Below are 26165 nucleotides of genomic sequence, written 5' to 3'. Positions count from 1 at the left end.
ACTAAGGGGTTCCGGGGTGGCTCAGTCATTTAAGCAACCAACTTTGACTCAGGTCATTATCTCACGGTTTGAGTTTGAGCCCTACGCTGGGCTTTCTGCTGTCAGCAGAGAGCCTCCCCCCCTTCCCCTTCCACACTAGTTCTAGCACAAGATAAATAAACTTAAAAAAAAAAAAAAGAAAAAGAAATCTTGCAATTTGCAACAACATGGATGATGCTAGAGAGTATAATGCTAAATGAAGTAAGTCAGAGAGACAAATAGCATGATCTCACTCATATCTGGAATTTAAGAAACAAAACAAACAAGCAAAGGGAGAGAGAGAAGAGAGACAAACCAAGAAATAGACTTTTAACTGTACAGAACAAACTGATGCTTACCAGAAGGGAGGTAGGTGAGGGGATGGGGGAAACAGGTGATGGGGATTAAACCCTTATCTTGATTTAAAAAATTAAATTTAAAAAACAGACAAATGAGGGTCGCCTGGGTGGCTCAGTGGGTTGAGCGTCTGATTTCGGCTCAGGTCATCATCTCACGGTTCGTGGGTTCAAGCCCCGCGTTGGGCTCTGTGCTGACAGCCAGCTCAGAGCCTGGAGCCTGCTTCAGATTCTGTGTCTCCCTCTGTCTCTGACCCTCCCTTGCTCATGCTGTCTCTCTCTCTCTCTCTCAGAAATAAGTAAAACATTTTTAAAAAATTAAAAAAAAAATAGACATTAACAAAGTAAGTTCTAATAGCACAAATAGGAAATATGGAGTTGGGATAGTACTACCGAAGACTTTTTGTTTTGTGGGCCCTGTGATCTCGGTAATACTACCCCTTCCACAGATGTAGTGCAAAAGCAGCCATTCACAATACACACTCAGGTGTGCATGCTGTGTTCCAGGAAAACTTTATTTATGGACACTGAGATTTGGATTTTGTACTATTTTCCTGTGTCAGAAAATATTATTCTGATTTTCTCCCCAACCTTTTAAAACTGCAAAAACCATTGTTAGTTAAAAAGCTATAGAAAACAAACAAGGCGGTGGGCTGGATTCAGCCCACAGACTGTAGTTCACTGTTCCCTGCTTGGGATCACTTAATTCTAAGCCACTTTATCTTAGCAAGAAGGATAAAACTGATTTATGTGTTAGAAGTGCTGCATTTGCAAATGTACAAGAGGTGAAACGAAAGGGGGACAGGTAGCAGGCTACTCAGTAATAAGGCAGGATGATGGCTGTCTGGACTCAGGGGGAACAGTAAAGATAAAGCATCCACGAGATCTAGTCTGAGATACAATCAATAAGGCCATTTTAATGGACTGAATAAGGAGATGAGGGAGCTGCTTCACTGTGAACCTTCCTCTACAACCTCCCATAAAAACAAAAAAATTTTTTAATGCAAGTAAGGGACACATATTGACCTATGTTTTAATCAAAAGTTCAAATGACTTATAAGTAGAAAAACAACCCAAGTTCCAATTTGGCTGCAAGTCAGTGGATGCAGAAAGCAGAGGAGAGGGCATACAATTCCATAAAGAGCATGGAGGGGCCTGGAGCACTCAGATGAAGTAAAGAGAAAACAACTCAGAAAATGAGGAAGTTGGCACTAACTGCTGAAATACAGAATAGGAGTGGTTTGGGGCACCTATTACAGCTGAGGCCCAGAACTGACAGGCTCTGACAAGTCTTCATTATGAGAAGGAGGGGTAACCCTGGAGCAAACAGCAGTGAAGAACGAAGAGGAATATATTCAAGGACCCACAGAAACAAAAGGCAAACCCTTCCCCCTCACCATCAACGTCATCCGTGAAAGGAACTATGCAGTGAGCAGAACTGACGTACGATGGTGCTCAGAAACTAGCAGCCCTGCCTGTAAAACTAATGTCAATAGAACAAAGCAGACCACATCCAGATTAAAACTGTTTGGGAAAGAAAATACAAATTGAACCACTTTAGCTAATGAAAATTCACCTGCTATAAAAAATAAAAGCAAAGTTGAAGAAGTAACACAACACTCATATTTGAATCAAATACTGTCAAACAAGTATTTGGGAAAATACATTCACCCACCAATCCATCCACACGTGTGAAGTATTTCTTGAATCATAAATATAGAAATTAAGAACAAAATGGACGACACTAAAAAGCTGATTAAACTTAGGAAAGAAAATGAAGACAAAATCATGTCAGAAATGAAGACTTAACTGTAACATGTCAAAGAAGAAACAGATTCAAATGAAAATTTAATAAAGAATACTGAATAAAAACAGAAGTGGGGGAGAAGGATAAAAATAACATCCAGAAAGAAGTAAAAAGGCTCAGAGTCAAAATGGTTGAAATTAAAGGCAGGTGAAAAAGGTCCAACATACATATAACTGAAGTCCTTGAAGAGTAATAACACAATAAAACAGAGCAATAATTAAAACTACAAAACTGTAATTTTTTCCAGAAAGAAAGCCCTGAATCTCTTAAAAGGGCCAAACTAGAATTGGAATCAACAACGGGATCAATTCAAGACCTACTAAAGAAAACCACTGGAGTTTAAGGGGAAAAAAAAAAATCCTGGGTCCCCTTGAAGAAAGACCAAAGAATTTACAAGGGGACAAGAATTAGGCTGGTTTCAGATGCTTAAAAAATAAATAAACGAAACTAGGTTTCACTTGTCTTTAGTCCTAAAAACCAAATCTCCTGCCTATGCACTATTAAGTCATACATATATTCTGCAAATCTTAAAAAAGGTTTAGAAACAAACAAAAAGGCATATTTTCAAAGGAAGCAAACAATCTGTGGCTTTCCCAGATTTTCTGGGTCTCTACCCTGAGGTAAGACCGGGGCAGACTCTGTGGGCATGGGGGTGATGAGCAGCTCAACCTCTGACAGGAGAACGTGCTGTTTTTCTGGCCAAAGGAGCCAGGGGGAGGGGCGCCGGCAAAGAGGGCCACCAGAGAACGAGGCTAGGATCCAGGAAACAAGCCAGAGAAGAGGAACCTCAAGTTCCGAGCAGAAAAGACCACTTCCCTGGCTGACCCGTTGACCTCCATGTACATAAAGCAAACCGATATCAGCCTGTGGCCAAGGCTTAACGAACTGAATGAATCTAAGGACATGTCCACCACAGGTCTTAGATTGACATTCTGCATTTTAAAGCTAAACAAGTTAACTGTGTGTTAAAACAGAATCTACAATCTTCAGAACAGTATCAGGGAATGAAGAATCTATGTAACATTAACAGTGTCTAATATAAAACCTTAAGTTAAAAGGTCACATTAAGAGCCAGAAAAGGGGCGCCTGGGTGGCTCAGTCGATGAAGCGTCTGACTTCGGCTCAGGTCATGATCTCACAGTTCGTGGGTTCAAGCCCCATGTCGGGCTCTGTGCTGACAGCTCGCTCAGAGCCTGGAGCCTGTTTCAGATTCTGTATCTCCTTCTCTCTCTGACCCTCCCTTGCTCATGCTGCCTCTCTCTCAGAAATAAATAAAACATTAAAAAATAATTTTAAAAAAAGAGCCAGAAAAATGCAACACATTCCTAGGGAAAAAAACAATCAATAGACACCAATCCTGAAATGCTGGAATTATTAGTAAAGGTGATTAAAGTATGTAGTCATCATACTTTGCAAAGGAACAGAAAATACACATGTAAGGGATGTCAGGAAAGGCAAAAATAGAAATCTCAGCTGAAAAACAGAACATACATAAGAGAACCAGATCGAAATGTCAGAACTGAAAAATACATGAAATAAATTTACTAAATAGACTTAATGACAGAATGGAGTTAGCTGATGGAGAAATGAGTCAACTAACATGAAGGAGGATCAACGTGAAGGAAAAAAAAAAAAAAAGACTAGAGAAACAGGAGGGCATCAGGGCCAAGTGGGGAAATTGCAAAGGCTGTATTACACAGCAGGGTTTTGTAAACTAAGGCCCACAGACCACCCTGGCTCAGGACCCAGATTTAAAATACACAGCCACCCCTTGTTTGCTCATTCTCTATGGCTCCTTTCACTCCAAGAATTCAGTAGCTGAATAAACACCACAAGGCCCACAAAGCCTAAAGTAAAGGCACATCTCATGTTCTTGTTCTTTGCTTTACTGTTTTGCAAATATTGCATTCTTTCGAAACTGGAAGGTGTGTGGCAAACCCACACAGAGCAAGTCAATCAGCACTGTTTTTCCAACACTATTTGTTCACTTCATGTCTCATTTTGGTAATACTAATATTTCAGACTCTTTCATTATAATATTTGTATGGTGATCCGTCATCAATGATCGTTGATATCACTACTGCCATTGTTTTGGGGTGCCACAAACCACACCCATCACACAGGACAGTGAACTTGATAAATGAGTGTGTTCTGACTGCTCCACCCACCAGCCGTGCTCCCGTCTCTCCCCGTCTCCTCGGGCCCCCGTTTCCTCAGACACAGCAGTATTGAAATTGGGCCGAAAAATATAAACCCCACAATGACCCCTAAATGATCAAGTGAAAGGAAGAGTCACACATCTCTCCCTTTAAATCAAAAGTTAGAAACGATTAAGGTTAGTGAGGAAGGTATGTCAAAAGCCAGAATAGACCAAAAACTACACCAAGCAGTTAGCCAAATTGTGAATACAAAGGAAAATTCCTGAAGGAAATTAAAAGGGCCATAACAGTGAACATACAAATGATAAGAAAAGGCAAGCAGCCTTATTGCCAACATGGAGGAAGTCTGAGTGGTCTGGATAGAAGATAAAACCAGCCACAACATTCCCCTACGCCAAAGCCTAATCCAGGGGAAAGCCCCAACTCTCTTCAGTGCTATGACGGTTGAGAGAGGTGAGGAAGCTGCAGAAGAAAAGTCTGAGGCTAGCAGACATTTGATGGTGAGAATTAAGGAAAGAACCCGTCTCTATAACATGGAAGTTCTAGGGGGCGCCTGGGTGGCTTAGTCGGTTAAGCGTCCGACTTTCGCTTAGGTCATGATCTCGCGGTTCGTGGGTTCGTGCCCCGCGTCGGGCTCTGTGCTGACTGCCGGCTCAGAGCCTGAAGCCTGTTTCAGTCTGTGACTCCCTCTCTCTCTGACCCTCCCCTGCTCATGCTATCTCTCTCTCTCTCTCTCCTAGAAATAAATAAAAATAGTAAAAAAAAAAAAAAAAGGAAGTTCTAGGCAAAGCAACAAGTGCTGATGCAGAAGCTGCAGCAAGTTCTCCAGAAGATCTAGCTGAGATCATTCAGGAAGGTGGCTACACTACACAACAGATTTTCAGTGTGGACCAAATAGCTTTCTGTTAGAAGAAGATGCCACCTAGGACTTTCACCATCAGAGAGAAGTCACTGCTTGGCTTCAGAGCTTCAAAGGACAGACTGACCCTCTTGTGAGGGGCTCACGCAGCTGGTGACCTGAAGTGGAAGCCAATATCCATGTACCATCCTGAAAATCCTAGGGCCCCTCAGAATCCTGCTAAATCTACTCTGCCTGTGCTCTGTGAACAACAACACAGCCTGATGACACTGCATCTGTTTACAACATGGTTTGCTGACTACTGTAAACCCACTGTTGAGATCTACTTACTGCTCAGAGAAAAAAGATTCCTTTTAAAACAATGCTGCTCACTTTGAACAGATATGCTAACTTGAAAGTACTTAAGAGTAAGAAATAACAATTTAACAGTAACATTTGGGGATTTCAATACCTCATTCAATAATGGACAGATCTAGGGGCACCTGCGTGGCTCAGTTGGTTAAGTGTCTGAGTCTTGATTTCAGCTCAGGTTATAATGTCATGGTCATGGGATTGAGTCCCATCAGGCTCTGCACCTGCCCTTACTCAACCTATTTGCCACACCTGATCATTATCCCTTCTTGAAAGCTTTCTAGAATCCCATCCTCACTGGCTGACCTCCTCAACACCCAACACTAGAGTGATCAACCTGGGAACCTCTTCCCTTCTGTCTACACTTACTGAGAGACCACATCCAGATTTATGGCTTCAAATAACAACTGTATACAAAAGACTCCCGCAATTTCATCTCCAACCTCCCCCAGGAGCTCCACACTCATATATCCAACTGTCTACCTGATACTTCCAAAAGAGAACCTAATAAACACCCCAAATTCAGCACAGCCCAACAGAACTCATACCTGCCCCTCAAAACCTGGTGCTCTGAGGCCTTCCCAATCTTAGTAACCAGCAAACCCATCTTTCGGGTTCCTCAGGCCCAACACTCACAGTCATCCTTGATTCTTCTCCTGCTCTACAAACTCACATCCAAATCCTCAGATCTAGTGTGGTACGACCTTCAAAAATATACCCTGAATCTGACCATTCTTCATGACCATGTGTGTTACCACCACCGTGGTCCCAGCGACCTCTCTCCGCTGGACCCTTCAGCGGCCTCCACCACTCTCCTGCTGCTGCTCCTCACACTTCTCTCCTCACGCCCTGCAAGGCCCAAGGCCATCTGATGCCCCACTACCCTCTGGCCTCAATCTCCACGTTCCCCTTAACCACACCTGTTATGGGCTCAACTACGTTTCCCACAAAACTCATATGAAGTCCCAACCCGAAGTATGTCAGAATGTGACTGTACAGTTGCCTCTCAAACTACATGGGGGTTAGGGGAACCAACCCCTCACTGTGTCATCAAAAATCCTGGTGTAACTTTTGACTCCCCCAAAACTTAACTACTAATAGCCTACTGTTTACCAGAAGTCTTACCGATAACAAGCAATTAACACTTATTTTGTAACGTTATATACTGTGTTCTTAATACCTAACTTCTTAATTTTTTCATTATTTTGAGGTTGCAGTTTATCTGAGTTTTTTCAAATTGTTGCAAATCTCCAAAAAATGTTGCTTTTATTGAAAAACATTCATGTAGAAGTGGACCTGCACAGTTCACTTTTTCCCTGTGTCAACTAGTTAGAGACAATTAAGGTTAAACGAGATCACTAGGGTGGGCCCTAATGCAACACACCTGGTGTCCTTACAAGAGGAGATTAAGATGGACACACCCCCCACTCCACCCCCAACACTTTGCCAACACTTTGACCTTGGCTTCTAGCCCCCAGGACCGTAAGAAATCGAAGCCTTGTGTGTGGTACCTGGGTTTTGGCAGCACTGGCTGGGCTGTACCACATTCACGCCCTTGTTTTTCCCTCGGCACACCAGGCACATCCTGCACGCCCGTCACAGGGCCTGAGCAGTCACCTGCCCCGGAGGCAGGGCTGTGGATTCTACTAAGTCCATTTTCAGCTGCTGAATGGAGGCCTGAGGGTATTAAATGACTTGCCCAAGTAAAACGCAACAGAAAAGACCAAATCAAATTTTATCTGGTTCGGTGATGTATGTGAAATGTCTCCACACTTGACTGATAACTCATACTTACAGAGAAAAAAAAAAAAGAAACTACTCACTTTTCCACCCAGAGCACTGAGACAAGCTTCACACCTCTCTTCTGCGCTTTGTCCCAAGTGCTCTGATATCCATCTTTGAACACCACGTGAGTTACTTGTTTGTTAAAAGTTTTTGAAACCTGTAGACAAAAGGCAGAAAACAAAATATAAAATAACCATTTGTGAACAATTTCATAAGTAAAACTGATCAAAAAGGACACTTCATTCAATATTCGTCAAAAGAAAAACATCAAAACTGCCTATCCCAGCAATTCCACTTCCCAGAATCTGTCACACAGAACCACTCTAACAAATGCACAAGGTTAAAAAGCCTATCTGCTCCAGTTGGGATGGTGTTTTATGCACGTGTTTATCTCTACTCTCTCTCAAAAAACCTCTGACCTAAAGCGTTAGAGCTGGCAATGCATCTTCAGTACAGGAGAGAATGGGAGCTGAGTCAGGTAATTAAGGACATTTAAGATAACCTTTCTACATCAAAGACATAAAATGAAATGCACAGGAAACAGACAATAAAAAGAATATTTACAAAACTGAAATTAAAACACTTATTTAACATATTTGGAAGAAAATAACATTCATTTAAATTTTCAGAAAATGCTATGTTCGTGAAAAATTATCTCTAAGATGGGAAGGTTATTTTTGTTTAAAGAGCTCTTGGAAATTAAAACTATGATGCCATAAGTAAAAAAAAGAAAAAAGCCTATAGAAATGCTATAATAAAGTTGTTATAATAAAGTTGACAAACTCTCCCCTGAAGGACAACAAAAAGACAAGGAGATGGATGCAGAAGATAAATAACAGCATCAGCTCTGACCAGGAGAGCCAACAGCTAAGTAAGAATAGTTGAAGAAATACCAGGATAGAGAAAATGGAAAAGTCAGGAAAGAAATAATTCAAGAACTTCTCATATGAAAGGGGTGCATTCCAGATCAAATGAACCCCTAAGGGCCCAGCAGAGAACGAAAGCAGCACCACACTAAGCATATCATGACATTTCAGTACGACTGGAGTAAAGAAAGATTTACAATTAAATCTCTGAAGGTGGAGGTGGGGATAAATCACACTCAACAGTGAGACAGGACAATGGCATCAGGCTTCCCAAAAGCAATCTAGAAGTCAGAAAACAATGAAAAGTGCCTTCGAGGAAAAATAATATAGACCTAGCATTTTACAATCAGCTAAAATATCAAAGATAAAGAAAAGTTTAATAAAGGCATGTTCAAACTCTTAGTGTCAAACATTTTTCCTTTTATATGTAATCTTTCCAGAAGTGGAAGTCATGTAATACATAACTCTTTCAACATTTAATTTTATCAAAATAATATATGCACAGTTTGGAAACATAAAGGTAAGTATCAAAAGAAACATAAAACAGATCTGAAAAAGGCTGCCTTAAAAAAATAGAATGGGAAGTGTAGAGCAGAAGATTGTTGGTGTCTCTGTTTTTACTATGAACTTCACGGCACCATACATTTGCCCTTTTAAGCAAAATGTACTCATCGCTCTGATAAAATACACATACATATCTCTCTGTCTACCTACCTACCTACCGGAAGGCTCTGGAGAGCTATGGAGGCAGTGAGGGATTCTTACTGAGCCACGATTCTAGGCACAGATGGACACAATCAGAGATAAGAGTCTAGCATTCAGGGTTGTTTCTTTCCCAAGGCTTTGTGATATTTAGCAAACACTGGGTAGCACTTCTAAATGCCTCTGAGGACAAGGGGGACAAAAAACTGGACTGCCAGCCTCGGAATGGGAATGTGCAAAACCCTCAGATCCTGGACAGAGACCCAAAGGGCTGATACAGGACCAAGGGTGAATCACACATACAGAGGCCCACACAGATCTACCTTCCAGTTTTAAATCATCTCCAATCCTGCAATTGGATTAAGATAATCCTGGATTATGAGCACTAAAAACATCCCGACTGAAGCAAATGTGAATCTCTTTTGAAAAAAGAGAATACAATTCTAGGTCTCTAATTCTGAGCGATCTTAAATATATACAATACTCAACAACAAAAAAAGCAAAAGAAAACAAATACCCAACAACAAACAAAATATCAAGCTTATCTAGAGATGAGGTAAGAAGATAAACCACTAGATGGGGTGCCCGGGTGGCTCAGGTTGTGATCTCACAGTTTGCAGGTTCGAGCCCCACGTTGGGCTCTGTGCTGACAGCTAGCTCAGAGCCTGGAGGCTGCTTTGGATTCTGTGTCTCCCTCTCTTTCTGACCCTCCCCTCCTCACGCTTTCTGTCTGTCTGTCTGTCTGTCTCTCTCTCTCTCTCAGGAATAAATAAAACATGAAAAAACTCTTTTTTTAAAAGAAGATAAACCACTAGATAAAACAAAAAGTAAAAGCAGAACTAGATATTGCAATTTACCCAACAAAGCCTTGTGTAAGGCAGCTAAAGCCCTGCTTCAGGAGAAACTTGTAAGTACAATGCTGTGGAGAGCTTAGCTAAGCGAGTCCAGGGTACTGCTGCCTCGGCATCCATTTTGTTTAGCCAAGGGGCCTGCAGGGGTCTTAACCCAGCACTAACCCCTCATGCAAGCGCACACCCTAGACAACAGCCCCCAGCCCCCAAGTAACAAGCAAATATCAGTTCCCCAGGGGCCCCTGTGATCAACCATCTCCTTCAGCTCCAAGGTCCTTCCCCTTGTGTGCCTCTTAAGTAAGATCCCATGGAGCTACCAAAACCTCACTTTTTTTTTTTTTTGGCTTTAAACAGTATTTATAATTGTGTAGGAATCTACAGTCAGCTGGGTAGTCTTTTTTTTTTCTAGATTAGTCTGCATTTATTTATTTTTTTACAAATAGTTTGTCAAATTAAAACCTCACTTTTCGATGTGAACTGATTAATCCAGCCCTAGACTAAGAAACCCAAAGCATCCATCCTTGAGTCCTGCCTTCTCTCTCCCCATGTGGCCCTTCAAGGTATGCCATGTATCTCCTCCAGGACCTGTTTCAGTTTCTCTATAGCCTGTTGTTGAACTCTGTTCACCATTCAGCACCCTGTGTTCCACTTAAATGTTAATTTAACAAAGTCATAAAAAATGCATATATAAAAAGAAGGTTGAAGATCAATGCACCCATCTGAAAAAGCTGGAAAAAGGGCTAATTAAAACCAAAGACTGAGTTAGGGGATTATAAAAATGAGGCCAGAATTAATAAAAGTGAAAAAGACCATCAAGAACACCAAAAGTTGGTTCTTTGGAAAAACTAATAAAGTCAGTAAAACCCAGATAAACGTTATAAGGAAAATAAGAGAAAAGGCACAAATAACCTTTTTTCATTATTTTGGTATGAAGGGATCATCACTATATACCATGAAGACATTAAAAGATTCAAACAGATTTTGAATAGCTTTGATCCAATAAATTTGAAATTTTAGATAAAATGGATACATTTCATAAAAAAATACCAGCTTTCTAAAATCGCTTATAAGAATAGAAAAAATGCATAATACTGTAATTTTCAAACAAATTAAACACTAACAAATTTTTTTTTTTTTTTTAAATCAACAAAGAAAACTCCAGGACTAGTTGACTTCATCAGTGAATTATGTCAAAAATTTTTAAAAGAAATAACACCAGGGGCGCCTGGGTGGCTTAGTCGGTTAAGCGTCCTACTTTCGCTTAGGTCATGGTCTCGCGGTTTGTGGGTTCAAGCCCCGCGTCGGGCTCTGTGCTGACTGCCAGCTCAGAGCCTGGAGCCTGTTTCAGTCTGTGACTCCCTCTCTCTCTGACCCTCCCCTGCTCACGCTGTCTCTCTCTCTCCTAGAAATAAATAAAACATTAAAAAAAAAAAAAAAAAAAAAAAAAAAAAAAAGAAATAACACCAATCCCATGCCAATTTAGAATAAAAAAGAGTCACAATTCTGCAACTTGTTTTACGAAACCAGCATGTTAATACTAAACCACATAACGGCACTACAGGAACAGAAAATGACTAGCCAGTATCCCTCCCTGAAATATTTGTAAAGAAAAAGAAAGCAAACCATATCAACAATTATATCAAAAGGCGAGTATACCCCCACCCCTTCAGTTTATTCCAGGACTGCAAGGTTAACACTGAAATAAAGTTATTCCTACATTAATAAAAGAGAAAAATCTTATTTTCATTTCACTACATGCAGAAAACACATTTGGTGAAATCAAAAAGTGGATTCATGAAGAAAACACTTAGGAAATTAGGATATGATGTTAAAAAAAATTGCATTAACTATGTAACAGGTCTTATATATGTAATAAAAAAACAAAACAGAATCATAAATACAGAGAACTGTCGGCTACCAGAGAGTAGAGAGGTGAAGAAATGGGCAGAATATGTGAAGGTTATAAAAGGCACAAACTTCAGTTACAAAATAAGTCATGGAGATGAAAGGTACACCATAGGGAATACAGCCAATAATACTGTAGTAACTTTGGTGACAGATGGTAGGTAGCTAGATTTACCCTGGTGATCATTTCATAATGTACACAAATGTGGAATTACTACGTTATAAACCTGAAGCTAATATAACATTGTATGTCAACTACACTCCAATTAAAAAAAAATAATTGCCTTAGGTGAACATGCCAAAAGTTGTCCTTGGAGAAGGGGAACCAGACAGATGCCTGATATGTGCACTATATTCAACGCTGGTCCTCACCGGTGCACTAGGTCAAGAAATAAAAGGTATGAGGATTAGAAAAATTGAAATAAAACTGTCCCATGCACATAATATTCAATTGTGTACATTTTTTAAATCCTAAAAATGCCATATCTCATAAATGAGTTTGCTAAGTCTTTTGGACACAACATGGATATGCAAAAATTAATTCTTTCTACATCCCCGTATCAGAAAAAGGAATTTAGAAGAAGATACCATTTATAATAGCATCAAAAATGACCAGAGAAAACTATAAAACATTACTGAAATGGAACCAAAATCAACAAAGGCATACAAGTTCATGAGCTGGAAAATTCAACTTGATAAAAATGTCAGTTCTCTCCATACTGATCTATTTTTATCAGTCCGATCCTATTCAAAAATTTTTAAAAGCTTTATGCTGTAAATTGACAAAGTGATTCTAAAATCTATTTGGAAAAGCAAAAAGTCAAAGAACAGTCAGGACATCCTGAAGGAAAAGAAAGATGACTTACAAAGATTGGTTATAAAGAACAATGAAAAACTGGTTCGTCATGAGAACAGGTACGGAAACATATGGTTCTGAAGACCAAGGCATTACTTCGGAGACTGGCTAAAGGAGACTTTTCAATGAATGGTGCTAAGATAAAAGGGTATTCACATAGGGGAAAAAAAGAGAGAACTATTTCATACCATATATAAAAATCAATTCTAGATGCACCATGAATCTAGATGTGAAAGGCAAAACGATAAAGCTTTCAGAAAACACAGGAGAAATCTTTATAACCTTAGTATAGGCACAGAGAGTTGTATTGTTTTTTTTAAACAAGACACACAACAGAGCTCACCATAAAGAAATAATCTGTGATACGATTATCAACAAAAGATACCATAAAGAAGATGAAAAAATAAACCACAGAGTTAATTGAAAATCTTAACAATTCATATGGCCGACAGAGGGGTCAACTGAAAGAGAGAGAAAATGGTTACAAGTCAAGAAGAGAAGGAAATGCCCAATGGAAATGAGCTGGAGCCCTGGACAGGCTCAAAATAAATACATGAAGACATGCAGGAAAATACAATTTCTAACCATGATCATCTACCACCAGACACGCACTGGATGCGGACAGAAAGACAAAGCCAAGTGCAGTCAGCAGTGGTGCTCTCCTACGCTGCCAGAAACATGTCGGCTGATCGGAACCAACACTAACTTCCTCAGATGTGGCCGTCTATCACACCGGAAAGCGGCTTGTTCTCAGAGCATACACACCGAACCTATCTGGGGGCAAACTGTATCTGGGGACTTCCTTTCAAATAGTTTAGGAAAAAACACATACATATGTAAGGCTACTGCATAGCAGAGATGATGATGAAAAAAGTTAATGTGCTAACAATTATTGGGTCTCTATGTTCAACTTTCCTATTTGAAAATTTTCTAAATTAAAAGGTGAAAAACAGGGGCGCCTGGGTGACTCAGTCGGTCGAGCATCTGACTCGTGATTTCGGCTCTGTCATCATCTCACAGTCCACGTCAGGCTCTGCACTAACAGTGTATTGATTCTCTCCCTCTCTCGGCCCTTCCCCTGTTCGCTCTGGCTCTCTCAAAAATAAATAACCTTTAAAAAAAAAAAAAGGTGAAAAACAAACAGATCCAAGAGATCGAAGATCTTGATACTACTCTTAAAAACCATTTTGTCAACTCCCACACTCATGGCCTTTTTCTCAGCCACAGTGATTTGTCTTTTAGCCCAAGTATGTAGCAGGTATCAATACAAGGCCTTTGGTCTCTCCATCAGGGTAAGGACTAGGATAACAAAATTTAGGAGCGCCCTCTCTGCCCGCAGGTGAGTCCTCCTTGGGCCTGACACCCCAGGTGCCTCTCTTCCCTCAGCCTAAACTCTGGCCCTGCCTTCAAGGATCTCATCTAGTTAATCTCTCCCTTCAACTCAGCCTCCCACCTCCCCACCCCCACGACACACAGACAAGTGCACTTTGTTCACAGGTGAATTCCCTCTGAGAGCAGCCTACCTTTACCACCTACATTCTCTGTAGCTCATTCACTCCTGGGCTAACTTCCAATCCTTTTACCCATTTCACCGGAAAACTGCGCCACTCCACAATAACCTGAGAGTTTTCGAACCTAAAGTATATATATGCCAGTCTCAATTCGTCTTAGGATTCCACATGGTTTTAAAGTTCCATCTTTAGGGGCGCCTGAGTGGCTCAGTCCGTTGAGCGTCGGACTTCCGTTTAGGTTGTGATCTCGCCATCTGTGAGTTCGAGCCCTGCGTCCATTCTGTGCTGAATGCTTGCTCAGAGCCTGGAGCCTGTTTTGGATTCTGTGTCTCCTCCTCTCTCTGCCCCTCCCCGGCTCACACTGTCTCACTCTCTCAAAAATAAATAGAAATGTAAAAAAATAAAAATAAATAAAAAATACAAAGTTCCATCTTTAGTTCATCCCTCCTGCGAAAGGCAGACTTGTTTTCCAGAATCTCCTGGCATCCTGCCTCGGCTCCTGGGTCCAGGGCTCCCATCACCTGCCCCAAACACTAACCAGGCTCCTTCCACTTCAGCACCTTTCACCAGAACCAGTATCACACCCGTGGTCTCACTTGACCCCCAGGGGATCGACCTTAAATTGTTATCTCAGCCTTCACGATCTCAAATGCTGGATTTGTGCATCCGAATGTCTGTTGGAGGTTTTCATAACGCCCAAATTCACAATCTTTCACTTAAAAACCTTTTTTGTTTCCTTGTATTTCTCACTTGGGTGAACAGCTTCCTGCGTCCCATGAACCGATGGCAGGACCGGCGTTTCTGGCCTGGAGTCTCCTCCCTTTGCCGGGAAGGCCAGCGGTCTGAGACCCTCCTGTGGTACCTGGTCCCCTCACAGTCCGCCCACGCCCACCGCACCTGCGGTCTCCTTCGTCCTTCCCTCGGGCTCTCAGCAGGGACTCGCCCCGCAAGAAACGCTAGTACTTCTGGGGGGCCTGGGTGGCTTAGTCGCTTACGCGTCCGACCTTCGCTTAGGTCATGATCTCACGGTTCGTGGGTTCGAGCCCCGCGTCGGGCTCTGTGCTGACTGCCAGCTCGGAGCCTGGAGCCTGTTTCAGTCTGTGACTCCCTCTCTCTCTGACCCTCCCCTGCTCACGCTGTCTCTCTCTCTCTCTCCTTGAAATAAAAAAAAAAACAAAACACTAGTACTTCTCACCATGTCCAGAGGAGCCGCGGTAAAACCAGTTTCTTACCTTCGCCCCCATGTCCACAAGCTGGTTTGTAAACGTCTTCGAATAGTTTTCTGTTCCGTTGGCCGACCAGACTTCAACATATGCCACGACGTCTGAAAACAAAGGAGACATTAACGCGCAGCACGTGGGGGGGTGGGGGGGGCGCCTGGGTTAAAGACCCCACTTCTCTCAGTCCTGATCTCGGCGAGCTCTGTGCTGACCGCGGGGCCTGCTTGGGATGCTCGCGCTCTCAAATAAACAAACATTAAAATATTTTTTTAAAAAGCCATAACACGCAATATATTTGAAATCCTAGCCTTCCTCTCCAAGGCTTTCAACAGATTTTCATCTTGTGCTACTTACATCAACAAGGAAACTTAAAGCTTCTAACAAAAACCTCTTCCACATAGCATCAGTGCTGCTAGAGGTTCTCGAAACCTCTAGCGAAGGAGTTACTCGTGCGCGTGGGAGCTGCACGCGCTTCCCAAACTCCGACCCGCGCTGACCTTTTCTAGGGAAGATGTCCTCTGTAAAGGACCATACAGACACCCAGCTTCCCCTACCTCATGGGCGCGGGGGGGGGGGCAGCCCCCACACCCACGGGGGCCGGGATACACGGGACGGCCCCCACACCCTACAGGGGCGGTGACGGCACCCACGGGGGGACCAGGGCCATGACAACCCTCCACTCCCCACAGGGACACCGCGCACGGGCGGTGACAGTGCTGGGCACGGGGACAGCCCCCCACTCCCCACAGGGACACCCACAGGGACGGTGACAGTGCTGGGCACGGGGACAGCCCCCTCCCCACAGGGACACCCACAGGGACGGTGGCGGTACTGGACACAGGGACAGCCCCCCACCCCCCACAGGGACGGGGACCGTACCGGTCTCAGGGACAGCCCCCCACTCCGCACAGGGACGGGGACCGCCCCCCACTGCGCACAGGGACCGGGACGACCACGCACTCGGGACCGCCCCCTCCACAGGATGCCCGGCTGACTTCCGGAAAGGCCAAGCTCCCCTCCGCACGAGCCCGGCGAGCCGCGTCCACACGCTGGCCGAGACCCGGGCGCCCGCCCGGCAGCCGCCCTCCGCCTCCGCCCCCACCCCAGAGTGCAGGAAGCCCCCTCACCTGTCAAGACCCCGCCGCCCGGCGTCCCGGGAGCCTCCATGAGAGACCCGCCAGCCGCGAACCCGCTGCGCCGCTCCGAGCCGCGCGAGCCAGGAGCGAGGGGCACTGAGCATGCGCAAGACTGACGCGCGCCCCTCCCTTCCGGCTCTGGGGGAATCCGCCGTCCGCGTTTTCTACACAGCCTGGGGGAGGGGGAGGGGGAAATTATTAGTCTCAGCTGGCGTTCAAGGGGGCCGAAGGGCCGTTCCAGCGCCGGACGCAGGTTCGTCCCGCGCTCTAAGACTGCAGGTCGGCGCCCCCTCTGCGCGTCTTTCGGTCCTCTGGGGCATTGCTGGGACGGACGTCCCCAAAACCCAAGGCAAACCCTCTGTCTCGGTAAGGACATCTGGAGGCTTCCCGGAACCCCACCTGGCGCCCCCGGGAGCGGCGGACGCTAAGGGGGCACAGTCCTGGCTCGCAGGCTCCGCGGGCTTCCGGGAGGTAACTGCCCAGAATCTCCCACGGCGCAGTCACCCGCACCCCCGCGCACGGGCCCTCGCGCGCCCCCTTGTGGTCAGCGCGCGGGATGCCGGCTCGCGGCGCCGGACCGCTGCTCCCCTGCGGGCGCGAGACCCCAGGCCTCAGACTCCACGGGGGAGCCCACAGTGAGGTGGCCTGGACCTCAGATCCCGCGGCGGGCGTGGGGGGCGAAGGGGAAGGGCCTCACACCCTACTAGGGGGATACCGAGCCTCAGACCCCCGCTGGGGGGACCCCAACCTCAGGTCTTGCGGGGGCTGGGGCGTGAAGCGGAGCGGGGTCTCAGACCCCCGTTGGGGGGACCCCGACCTCAGATCTTGCGGAGGCTGGGGCGTGAAGCGGAGCGGGGTCTCAGACCCCCGCTGGGGGGACCCCCGACCTCAGACCCCGCAGGATTAGCCCTCGGACCCTGCGGGAGGCGGAGGGAGCCGGGTTTCAGACCCCGCTGGCGGGTGGGGAACCCCAGACTTAAGCCCACTTCGGAGACGGGAGGGAGCCGAGTCTGAGACCCTCGCTGGGGCGACCTCGGACCTCAGATCTTAAGGGAGGCGGGGAGCCAAGTTGCAGACCCCGCGGGGGGCTCTGGGGACCCGGGACCTCAGATCCTGAGGGGAGCGAAGGGAGCCTGGTCTCGCACCGGTCCACGGGGACCCCGCGCATCCGCCCAGCGGGAGCCGCAGATCCCGGCCAGGGACCAGCCGCCCCGTGCTGCGGGGGAGGCCGTTCAGGGCTGCGAAGGGGTTGCCTGGTTATCGATAAAAATTGTGTTTAATCTCCCGAAACACCGAATCGGTGAAAGGATCCACGCCGTCTGCATTAAAGGATGAACCACCGAATGTATAAAAACCTTCATTTCTGATGATTTCAGCACCATCTTTGTGTTTTATCCTGTAGAGCATATCTTATTCCGGAGCCTAATGAAAAAAACAGTTTAAAAAAAATTTTTAATGTGTTTTATTTATTTCTAGGAGAGAGAGAGAGACAGCGTGAGCAGGGGAGGGTCAGAGAGAGAGGGAGTCACAGACTGAAACAGGCTCCAGGCTCTGAGCTGGCAGTCAGCACAGAGCCTGACGCGGGGCTCGAACCCAAGAACTGCGAGATCATGACCTAAGCGAGAGTCGAGTCGGACGCTTAACCGACTGAGCCACCCAGGCGCCCCATAAAAAACAGAATTTTAAAGTTAAAGGGACTCCCTTGTAACCTAATGACTAGAGTACGGGCTTCAGTTTGGAATCGGACTGGGCCTGGACTTTGGGAACTACTATCCGACACTTACTAGCTGTGAGCTACTGGTAGGTATGTATTTCCTCCTAGGTTCTCAATAAAATTAGGTAATTTTAGAGGGGTTCATTATGGTATCCTGGGGCAACAGTGCACTCATTCTCCCCTCCTCACCTCCCACTCCTTTACAATTTAGAAAGCGTGGTCTCACCCTACTTCGGGTCATTTTATGCGCATAAAGGCTCTGTTAGAAAAAGTAAGCAGTATTATCTCGTTTACACAAATAAGTAATCAGGTTCAAGGGAGGTTATCTGACCAGTCCAAGGCAACATAGCCAGTAACTAGTGGTGTCAGTTGGAACCGGAAACCATACCTTTAGGACTTTTTTACTAAGTCTAGTGGCAGGATATACGTGCATGAATATGCACTGCCATCCTCTGCAGGCTTCCTTTCATCCAACCACTCACTCATCCCCATTTGTTACAACAGCTGTTAATAGGATCCGACCAGCACGCCGCTCCTAAAGAATTACCTTGAGCACATGCAGCCCCCAAACCTCACCTCCTAGAGTCCAATCTCTGATCAGGAATTAACATCATTATCATAAATGGTTGGCCTAACCAACTGAAGAAATGGTAACACCTTGGCTTGGGAGTGTGAGCTCAGCTCAGGATTGTAGATAAAGCTATTGTCCTCATCAAGTAAGTGACAATGAATGCTAAGAAGATTTAGAATCACATAATGGCATGATAAAACAGATTAAACCAATCCCCTTTGCGGTACAAAAGGTGGTATAAAGGGGTGCCTGGGTGGCTCAGTCAGTTGGGCTTTCAGGCTCTTGGTGTCCGCTCAGGTCATGATCTCATATTCGTGGGTCCAACCCCTGCATCAATTGGCCTCTGTGTTGACAGTGTGGAGGAGCCGCCTTAGGATTCTCCCTCTCCCTGCCCCTCCCCTGCTCATGCTCTCTCTGTCTCTCTGAAAATAAATATTTTTTAAATAAAAATAAATTCCTAAATGGTCTTATAAAAGTTCAGTTATCAGTAGATTGTTCAGCTAAAAGGTTGCAAATATTTTCTCCTGTGATTTCTTCTAGAAATGTTATAGTTTTAGGCTTTGTGTTTAGGTTTAGGATCTATTTTGAGTTAATTTTTATATATGGTAGAGATAGGATCCTAAGTTCATCTTTTGCACATAGCTATCCAAATGCTCCAGCATCATTTCTTGATAAGCTATTTTCTCCACTGCATTCACACCTTTGTACCAGAGTCAAAATCAGTTGTGCATATATGGATGGCTTATTTTTGGACCTTATATCTGTTCCATTGAGCTATTTGTCTACCTTTATACCAATATTTTTCTGTTTTGATGACTGTAGTTTTATAAATAAGTTATAAAATCAGATAACGTAAGCCAAAAATGTTGTTCTTTGTCAAAATTGTTTTATGTATTCTACATCTTTTGTATTTCCATATGAATCTTAAAATCATCATTTTCTACCAAAAAAAAAAACCTGCTTGGATTTTGATTGGGATTTTGGTGAATCTTAGATCTATTTGAGGGAGAATTGAAATCTTTAAAACATTAACTCTTTTGATCCAACAACATTTATTCAGGACTTATGTAATTTCATCACTGTTTTGTACTATTGAGAAGATGAGTCTTTTTACAACTTTTGTCAAATTTCAAATTCCCACCTAGGTACTACCATTTTTGGTGATATCGTAAATAATTTTTACAATTTTAATTTCTGTTGTTAGTATTTGGGATATAATTGGAAGAGAGGTGGGTGAGTGGGTTAAACAGGTAATGGGGATTAAGGAGTGCAGGTCTGATGAACACAGGTGTTGTATATAATGATGAATCACTAAATTGTACACCTGAAACTAATATTATGATTTATGTTAGCTATCTGGAATTTAAATAAAGATTTAAAAAAGAGAAAACATAGTTCTAATAGCTTTTTGTACTTTCCATGTGAAGCTCCCCAGATAGTCAGGTTGTGTGTTTTAGGAGGAAAGCTTTTCTTCTTCCAACTGGGGTCCAATTAATGCGGGCCCGTAATTAACAACAGATTAACAGGAGGGCAGCACCTGGGTGGCTCAGTCTGTTCACCAGCAACTTCAGCTCTGGTCATGATCTCGGGTTTCTTGGGTTTGGCCCGGCTTTGTGCTGACAGCCCAGAGCCTGAAACTTGCTTTGGATTCTGTGTCTCCTTCTTTGTCTGTACATCTCTCCCGCTCACGCTCTGTCTCTCAAAAACAAACATTAAAAAAAGTTTTTTTAATAGATTAACAGGAGGAAAACCCAGGCATATTTTCATCTGTTGTCTGTACATGTGGAAGTACTCAGTAGTGTGTAATTCACTAAGCAGCCAGAGATGAAAGGTTCATATACCAAACCTAACAAAGTAGGGTGGGGAGTTTGGGGCATAATGGGCAAGTTCTACCAGGCTTTGTGATGCTCATGGGAATAGGGCCAGTCTGTTTCCCTGGCAGAGGAATTCAAAGGAAACTCCCTCAGAGGAGTGCTTACTGGCAGCTCTATTTTCTGGAGCCTCTGCTTTCAGGTAAGGATAGTTCAGGTAAGATTTGTTCCTGTTATGCCAAGAGACACAGAGACTGACCGAGACCACTGAAGCTGAATTAAGGGAGTGACCGGGACCACACAGACTTAACTCTAAATGTTCAGTTCTAAGGCCAAGGACTTAGGGCTTTTTATAATGAGCAAGCGGGCAAGCGGGCAGCACAGAAGCAAAAGTGAGCAGTTATTGTAAAAAGGCGTCAAAGTGATAAAGAGAGCAGCCCTTGTCCTGGTATGTAGGAAAACATTTGTTATTTTGAAGGCAAGGTTTAGGGTTGTAGGGGAGTTTCAAAGGAATAGCCATTCTCTCAAGGACAAACTGTGTCATAAACAACCAGTAGCACAGGACATAAACCCTTGACCTCTTTTTTTTCCCCTTGTACCTGAGGATTGTTACGTAGCCTTCGGAATGCAGGCCCCGAAGGTAAACGCTGGGTCAGGATGGAAGGACTGAGGCTAAATTCATGTGCAACATTCCTGCCTCTTCTTTAGCTTGAACGTTTTCGCTTTAATCTTCATACCAATTATGGGACCAAGTGGGTCCCCACATCTGCCTCCTGCTTTTCAGTCCGGATGTCTTTGCTTTTCTCTCTTGTCTGCTCACACCGGCCAGAACCGAGTCCCTTGGTTCTCCATCAAGGGGCGGTTTTGTCCCAGGGACACATTTCTGGCTGTCGCAATTCAGGAGCAGGGAATTACTACCAGCATCTAATGGGTGGAGACCAGGGATGCTGCTAAACACCTCCTAGTGCGCAGGACAGGCCCCCAAAACAAAGAATTACCCAGGCTAGAATGTCCGTATCGCCACGGCTGAGAAAGGCTAGCGCAGCAGAATGTTGGATGAAAGTGGTGAGAGCCATCTTCCTTGTCTGGTCCTGCGTGTCAGGGAGAAAGCCTCTGGTCCTTCAATACTAGCTGTGAAGTTAGCTGTGGGGCTTTCACAGATGCCCTTTGCAAGGGTGAAGAAGTTCCTTTGTCTTCTATTTTGCAGGAATTTTCCATTTTTTGATTTGGCAATGTTTGAAACCAGGATGTTTGATTTTGTTAAGTGTGTGTGTGTGTGTGTGTTTTAATCTGAGATAGATGATCATATGGTTTTTTCCAGTTTATGAGCATTGAGCTACACTGACTGATTTTTGAATGTTGAAATAACCTTGCATTTCTAGGAGAAACCCTCCTCCTCACTCATGATGTATTATCCCTTTAATATATTGTCTGAACTGTTTTGCTAAACTTTGCTTATAATTTTGTACATGCCTTTTGCTCTGTTTGTGTCAGATCTGGGTCCTTGGTTTTCTTGTACCAGGATTCTTATACAGAGTCATGACACCGAGGCTTTTCTTTCCAAGAAGCAACTTTATTCCTGCCGGCACCGCTCAGTTGGGTTCGTACCCAAAGAACTGAGCCCTGAATGTCCCTTGGCATAGTTTTTTAAATACATTTTATATTTCTTTGTCTCCCATATATGGTGATACACACAAACATTTAGTCTGATTAAGCAGTCTCAGTTTACAAGGTCACGAGTGATGTTGTCACATAGGTGCATAACCAGGTTACCTTGAAGTTTGGTGTGGGGTTTTTTTTTTTCCTCTCTTTTTTTTCTCTCCTTAGGGAGGGTACTCTACCACATTCTTGTAATGGAAACTTGGATATACAGGAAGAAAACAAAATGTGGGTTAAAATGTGGGTGAATCTAAATGAATACTGATTGTACAAATAAAAATAACAGAAACATTGATTCTATAAACCATCGATAATAGTCTTATGACATTAAAATACAGTGTATATCCAGCAATAATGCCTGACCGTAGTGATGTATCAGTCAAGAAGCTCAGACAGTTAAAGTACTCTCATGCCCTTACATTTTACAGGAAGTAGGGAAAGTACTCATTTTTATTACAGTATGATAAGGCAGGGATGTATCTGCAATTTCTAGGAAAATCAGTAAGAAATTAAATATTGTATAACTATCAAAATAATAAAAGAGGAAATGAAATAATAAAATATAATCCATTCAAAAAAAGGAAAAAAAATATGTAGCAAACAGGAGAATGCACATAAGACATGGTATATTTAAACCCAAATTTGTCAATAATTAAATAGAGTGTTTGAGGAAACACTCAAGAGAATAGGAATTTGTTACTTTTTTAGTATATATGCGTACAACCCAAGCTGAGATCTTACTCAGTGGGGAAATACTACAGGCATTTCTACTAAGATTCCCAAGAAGGCAAAAATGATGCCCACTATCTACACAATTATTCCATGTTATACGGTGGACATATTAGCTACCCTAATTAGACAGAGATATCAATAAGTAGCTAAGAATTTTAAAAATAAACCTTTTTGTGGCAGAGGAAATAATAATTCACCTGGAAAACCCTGGGAATTGCTGATAAAACTAAAATACTAAGTTCAGCAAGGATCCAGAAATAAAATGAAGTTGGGGCACCTGGGTGGCTTAGTCGGTTGAGCGTCCGACTTTCGCTTAGGTCATGATCTCGCGGTTCTTGGGTTCGAGCCCCGCGTCGGGCTCTGTGCTGACTGCCAGCTCAGAGCCTGGAGCCTGTTTCAGTCTGTGACTCTCTCTCTGACCCTCCCCTGCTCGTTCTGTCTCTCTCTCTCTCCTAGAAATAAATAAAAATATTAAAAAAAGAAATAAAATGAAGTTGCAGTTAGAGGCTGCATGAGGAGAGAAAACTCCATCGGCAAAAACAAAATAAAGAATAAACAAGAACATGTGCAAAACCTATGTGGGAACAAAATCACAACACTCCTGTCAAACACAATAGTAGCTTTGAACAAATGAAGAGACATCCCCTGTTCTTGGACTGAGTGTCTGCTCTAACTAACTGAATGCAATCACAATTTAAAAATACACATGTGGAAAAACAAATGTATCAGACTAGAAAGTCACTGGAAAGAAAAGCTACAATGGGGGTAACACTGTCAGACATAGCTGTCATTAAAACTGGTCCTGGTACGTGACCAGACAACACGGCCAGTGGGATAGTGGTGAGGGTCCAGAAACACGTCCGCGCTCATGTGGACATTTGATATATCGTCAAGGTACGGTCTCAAATTGAAGAGCCTGAAATTAAGGCCTCCATTAAGAGCAACCTCGGGCTGCACGTAGCCCAGTTCCAGGAAAAGCCTCGGCGGAAGCCACCCTCGGACCACCCTCGGATCAGCCAATCAAAAGAAATGTGTCACATTCCTGTGGCCTGAGTCAGGGCCGGGAACTGCAGTAGTTACTCTGTACAAACTAGCCAAGGACTCACCGCTTGCCTGAACCCCACGGGGGCCCTTTGAGCTCACCTCATATTTGGTCATTTTCAAAGGATTCTCAAAGGTCATGATTGGGTCCCGTCAAAAGTAACAGACGCCTCACGGATACTGAATGGTCAAAGCTGTTACCATGGGTGCTGCTGTACAATTGTAATTGGTGCTTATGTGATGATGCCATGCGTACAACGTGTGCACTGTAACACCCCCGTCCCTTGCCCCATAAAAACCCTGCTCACTATTGTTCGAGGCTTCTCCTTGCTGCCGCTGCGCCGGTAGACGGGTGAGCCCCTGCTCGAGCTTGTAATAAAGACCCTTATGTACTTGCATCGGTGACAGCTCCTTAGGGGTCTCAGGGGACTCACGATTCGGGCACAACAAAATCACTGCATCAAAGATACATTTTTGTGTCACCGGGAAAAATATATGTAAAATTAAATCACTATCTCCTACCACACATAGAAATAAACCTAAAATGGATTGGGGACCTGAATGTAAAAAAAATGTAAACACACAAGAGCACACCAGTCACACGGGTAAAGGGTGGAATAACCTGGGTGTAGGGAAAAGGCTTTGTAATTGCAGCTCAAACAAAACCAGATGCAACAAAAGAATGGTTAAAAACAAAAGGCAACATACCATGAACAATTTCAAAAGGCATCCAATGGAGATCAGAGTTAGATTTAAAGATGCTGTAAAGGATGGGAGGGAGGGGGGTCAAGGACCTCGTAGCCTGGAAGAGCTGGAAAAGGCCAGGAAACAGATCCTGCCCCAGAGCCTCCAAATGAAGCACAGCCCCCACAGCCACCGTGACTTTACTCCCGTGGGACTCGCCGCAGACTTTTGATTTCCAGAACTGCAAGATAATAAATTTCGTTGTTTGAAAGAAAAAAAAAGTAGGGAGGGAAAAAATGGCAACTGGAAAACCTTAGTATTTCCAGCTTATTTTTTTAACTCTTAAAAGCTTAAGGAAAAAGACCAAATATTACATAGAAAAATGGGCCAAATAAGAGATTGCCAACCTTACTCATAATTAGAGAAATGTAATCTTTTTTTTCATGTTTTATTTATTTATAAGAGAGAGAGAGAGAGACAGCGTGAGGAGGGGAGGGTCACAGAGAGAGGGAGATACAGAATCTGAAACACGCTCCAGGCTCTGAGCTGTCAGCACAGAGCCCAACGCAGGGCTCAAACCCACAAACTGTGAGATCATGACCTAAGCTGAAGTCAGACGCTTAACCCACTGAGCCACCCAAGTGCCCCTGAGAGAAATGTAATCTAAAACTACATGGAGGTATCATTTTCCTTTCAAATTGTCAAAAACAGGGGCCCCTGTGTGGCTCAGTCGGTTAAGCATCTGACTTTGGCTCAGGTCATGATCTCACAGTTTGTGAGTTCGAACCCTGCATCTGGGTCTGTGCTGACAGCTTGGAGCCTGAAGCCAGCTTCAGATTTGGTGTCTCCTTCTCTCTCTGCATCGCCCCCCATCCCCCACCCCCGCTCACACTCTGTCTCTCTCTCAAAAGTGAATGAACATTAAAAAATTTTTAGCAAAAATAAAAATAAAATAATATTTGCAAGTATGTGCAAAAAGTAATCAGACAGGAAGGATAAACCCAAAGTGTAAGTGTTGGTTATGTACGGGGTGAAGAGTTGGGTCGGAGAGGAGGCCTGGGAACAGGGGAGAAGTGAGTGGGGCACTTCTGGGAAAATGCCTCTTTATAGTTCTAGTTTCTAGAATCATGTTAATGCACCATGTGCTCAGAACATACAAAGTCAGCAAGGACAGGGTAAAAAGCTTAAAATATCCGACTGTATTTCAAATAAATAACATAATGGTACTGAAGGGGAGGAAAAAAATAAGTAACTTTGGACACAGTAGTAAAAATAATAACCTTAAATAAATATCAAGTTTCAGTTAATTATTTTGTCTTTCACACGGGTAAAGGCTGGCAGTTTTGAAACTGTAGTTTACATATACTTTAGTATTGCGCTGATCAATAATAGAGTGTGGGTCATAAGAACCAGGCTCAGTGCTAGAAAAGGGAGTTGCAAATACAAAAGAAGAGAAGGCCAGAATAAACTGGTGGAGTCGGTTTGGAATTGGTTGATGGTTCTCAACATGCAGAGAAATAGATAGAGCAATAGACTTATGTGATCTGGAACAGGCATCCATATGTACATGG

The 26165-nt window shown here is 43.8% G+C and overlaps 1 protein-coding gene across 1 annotated transcript in view; it reads right to left on the bottom strand.

Annotated features, from left to right (window-relative positions):
- Positions 1 to 16575, bottom strand: part of MCPH1 (microcephalin 1) — a 266985-nt gene extending 250410 nt beyond the window's left edge. Inside the window, exons 1-3 of the mRNA XM_077754243.1 lie at positions 16374 to 16575; positions 15259 to 15350; positions 7374 to 7492 (exon numbers count right to left, since the gene is read on the bottom strand). Coding sequence (XP_077610369.1) covers positions 7374 to 7492; positions 15259 to 15350; positions 16374 to 16413 — 251 coding nt within the window. The 5' untranslated portion in view covers positions 16414 to 16575. The remainder of the gene's footprint in view (positions 1 to 7373; positions 7493 to 15258; positions 15351 to 16373) is intronic.
- Positions 16576 to 26165: the final 9590 nt, after the last annotated feature.

The sequence above is a fragment of the Crocuta crocuta genome, unplaced genomic scaffold (genome assembly GCF_008692635.1).
Source record: "Crocuta crocuta isolate KB4526 unplaced genomic scaffold, BGI_CrCroc_1.0 scaffold1635, whole genome shotgun sequence".
NCBI lineage: Eukaryota > Metazoa > Chordata > Mammalia > Carnivora > Hyaenidae > Crocuta > Crocuta crocuta.
This window is presented reverse-complemented; position numbering and strand designations above follow the sequence as displayed.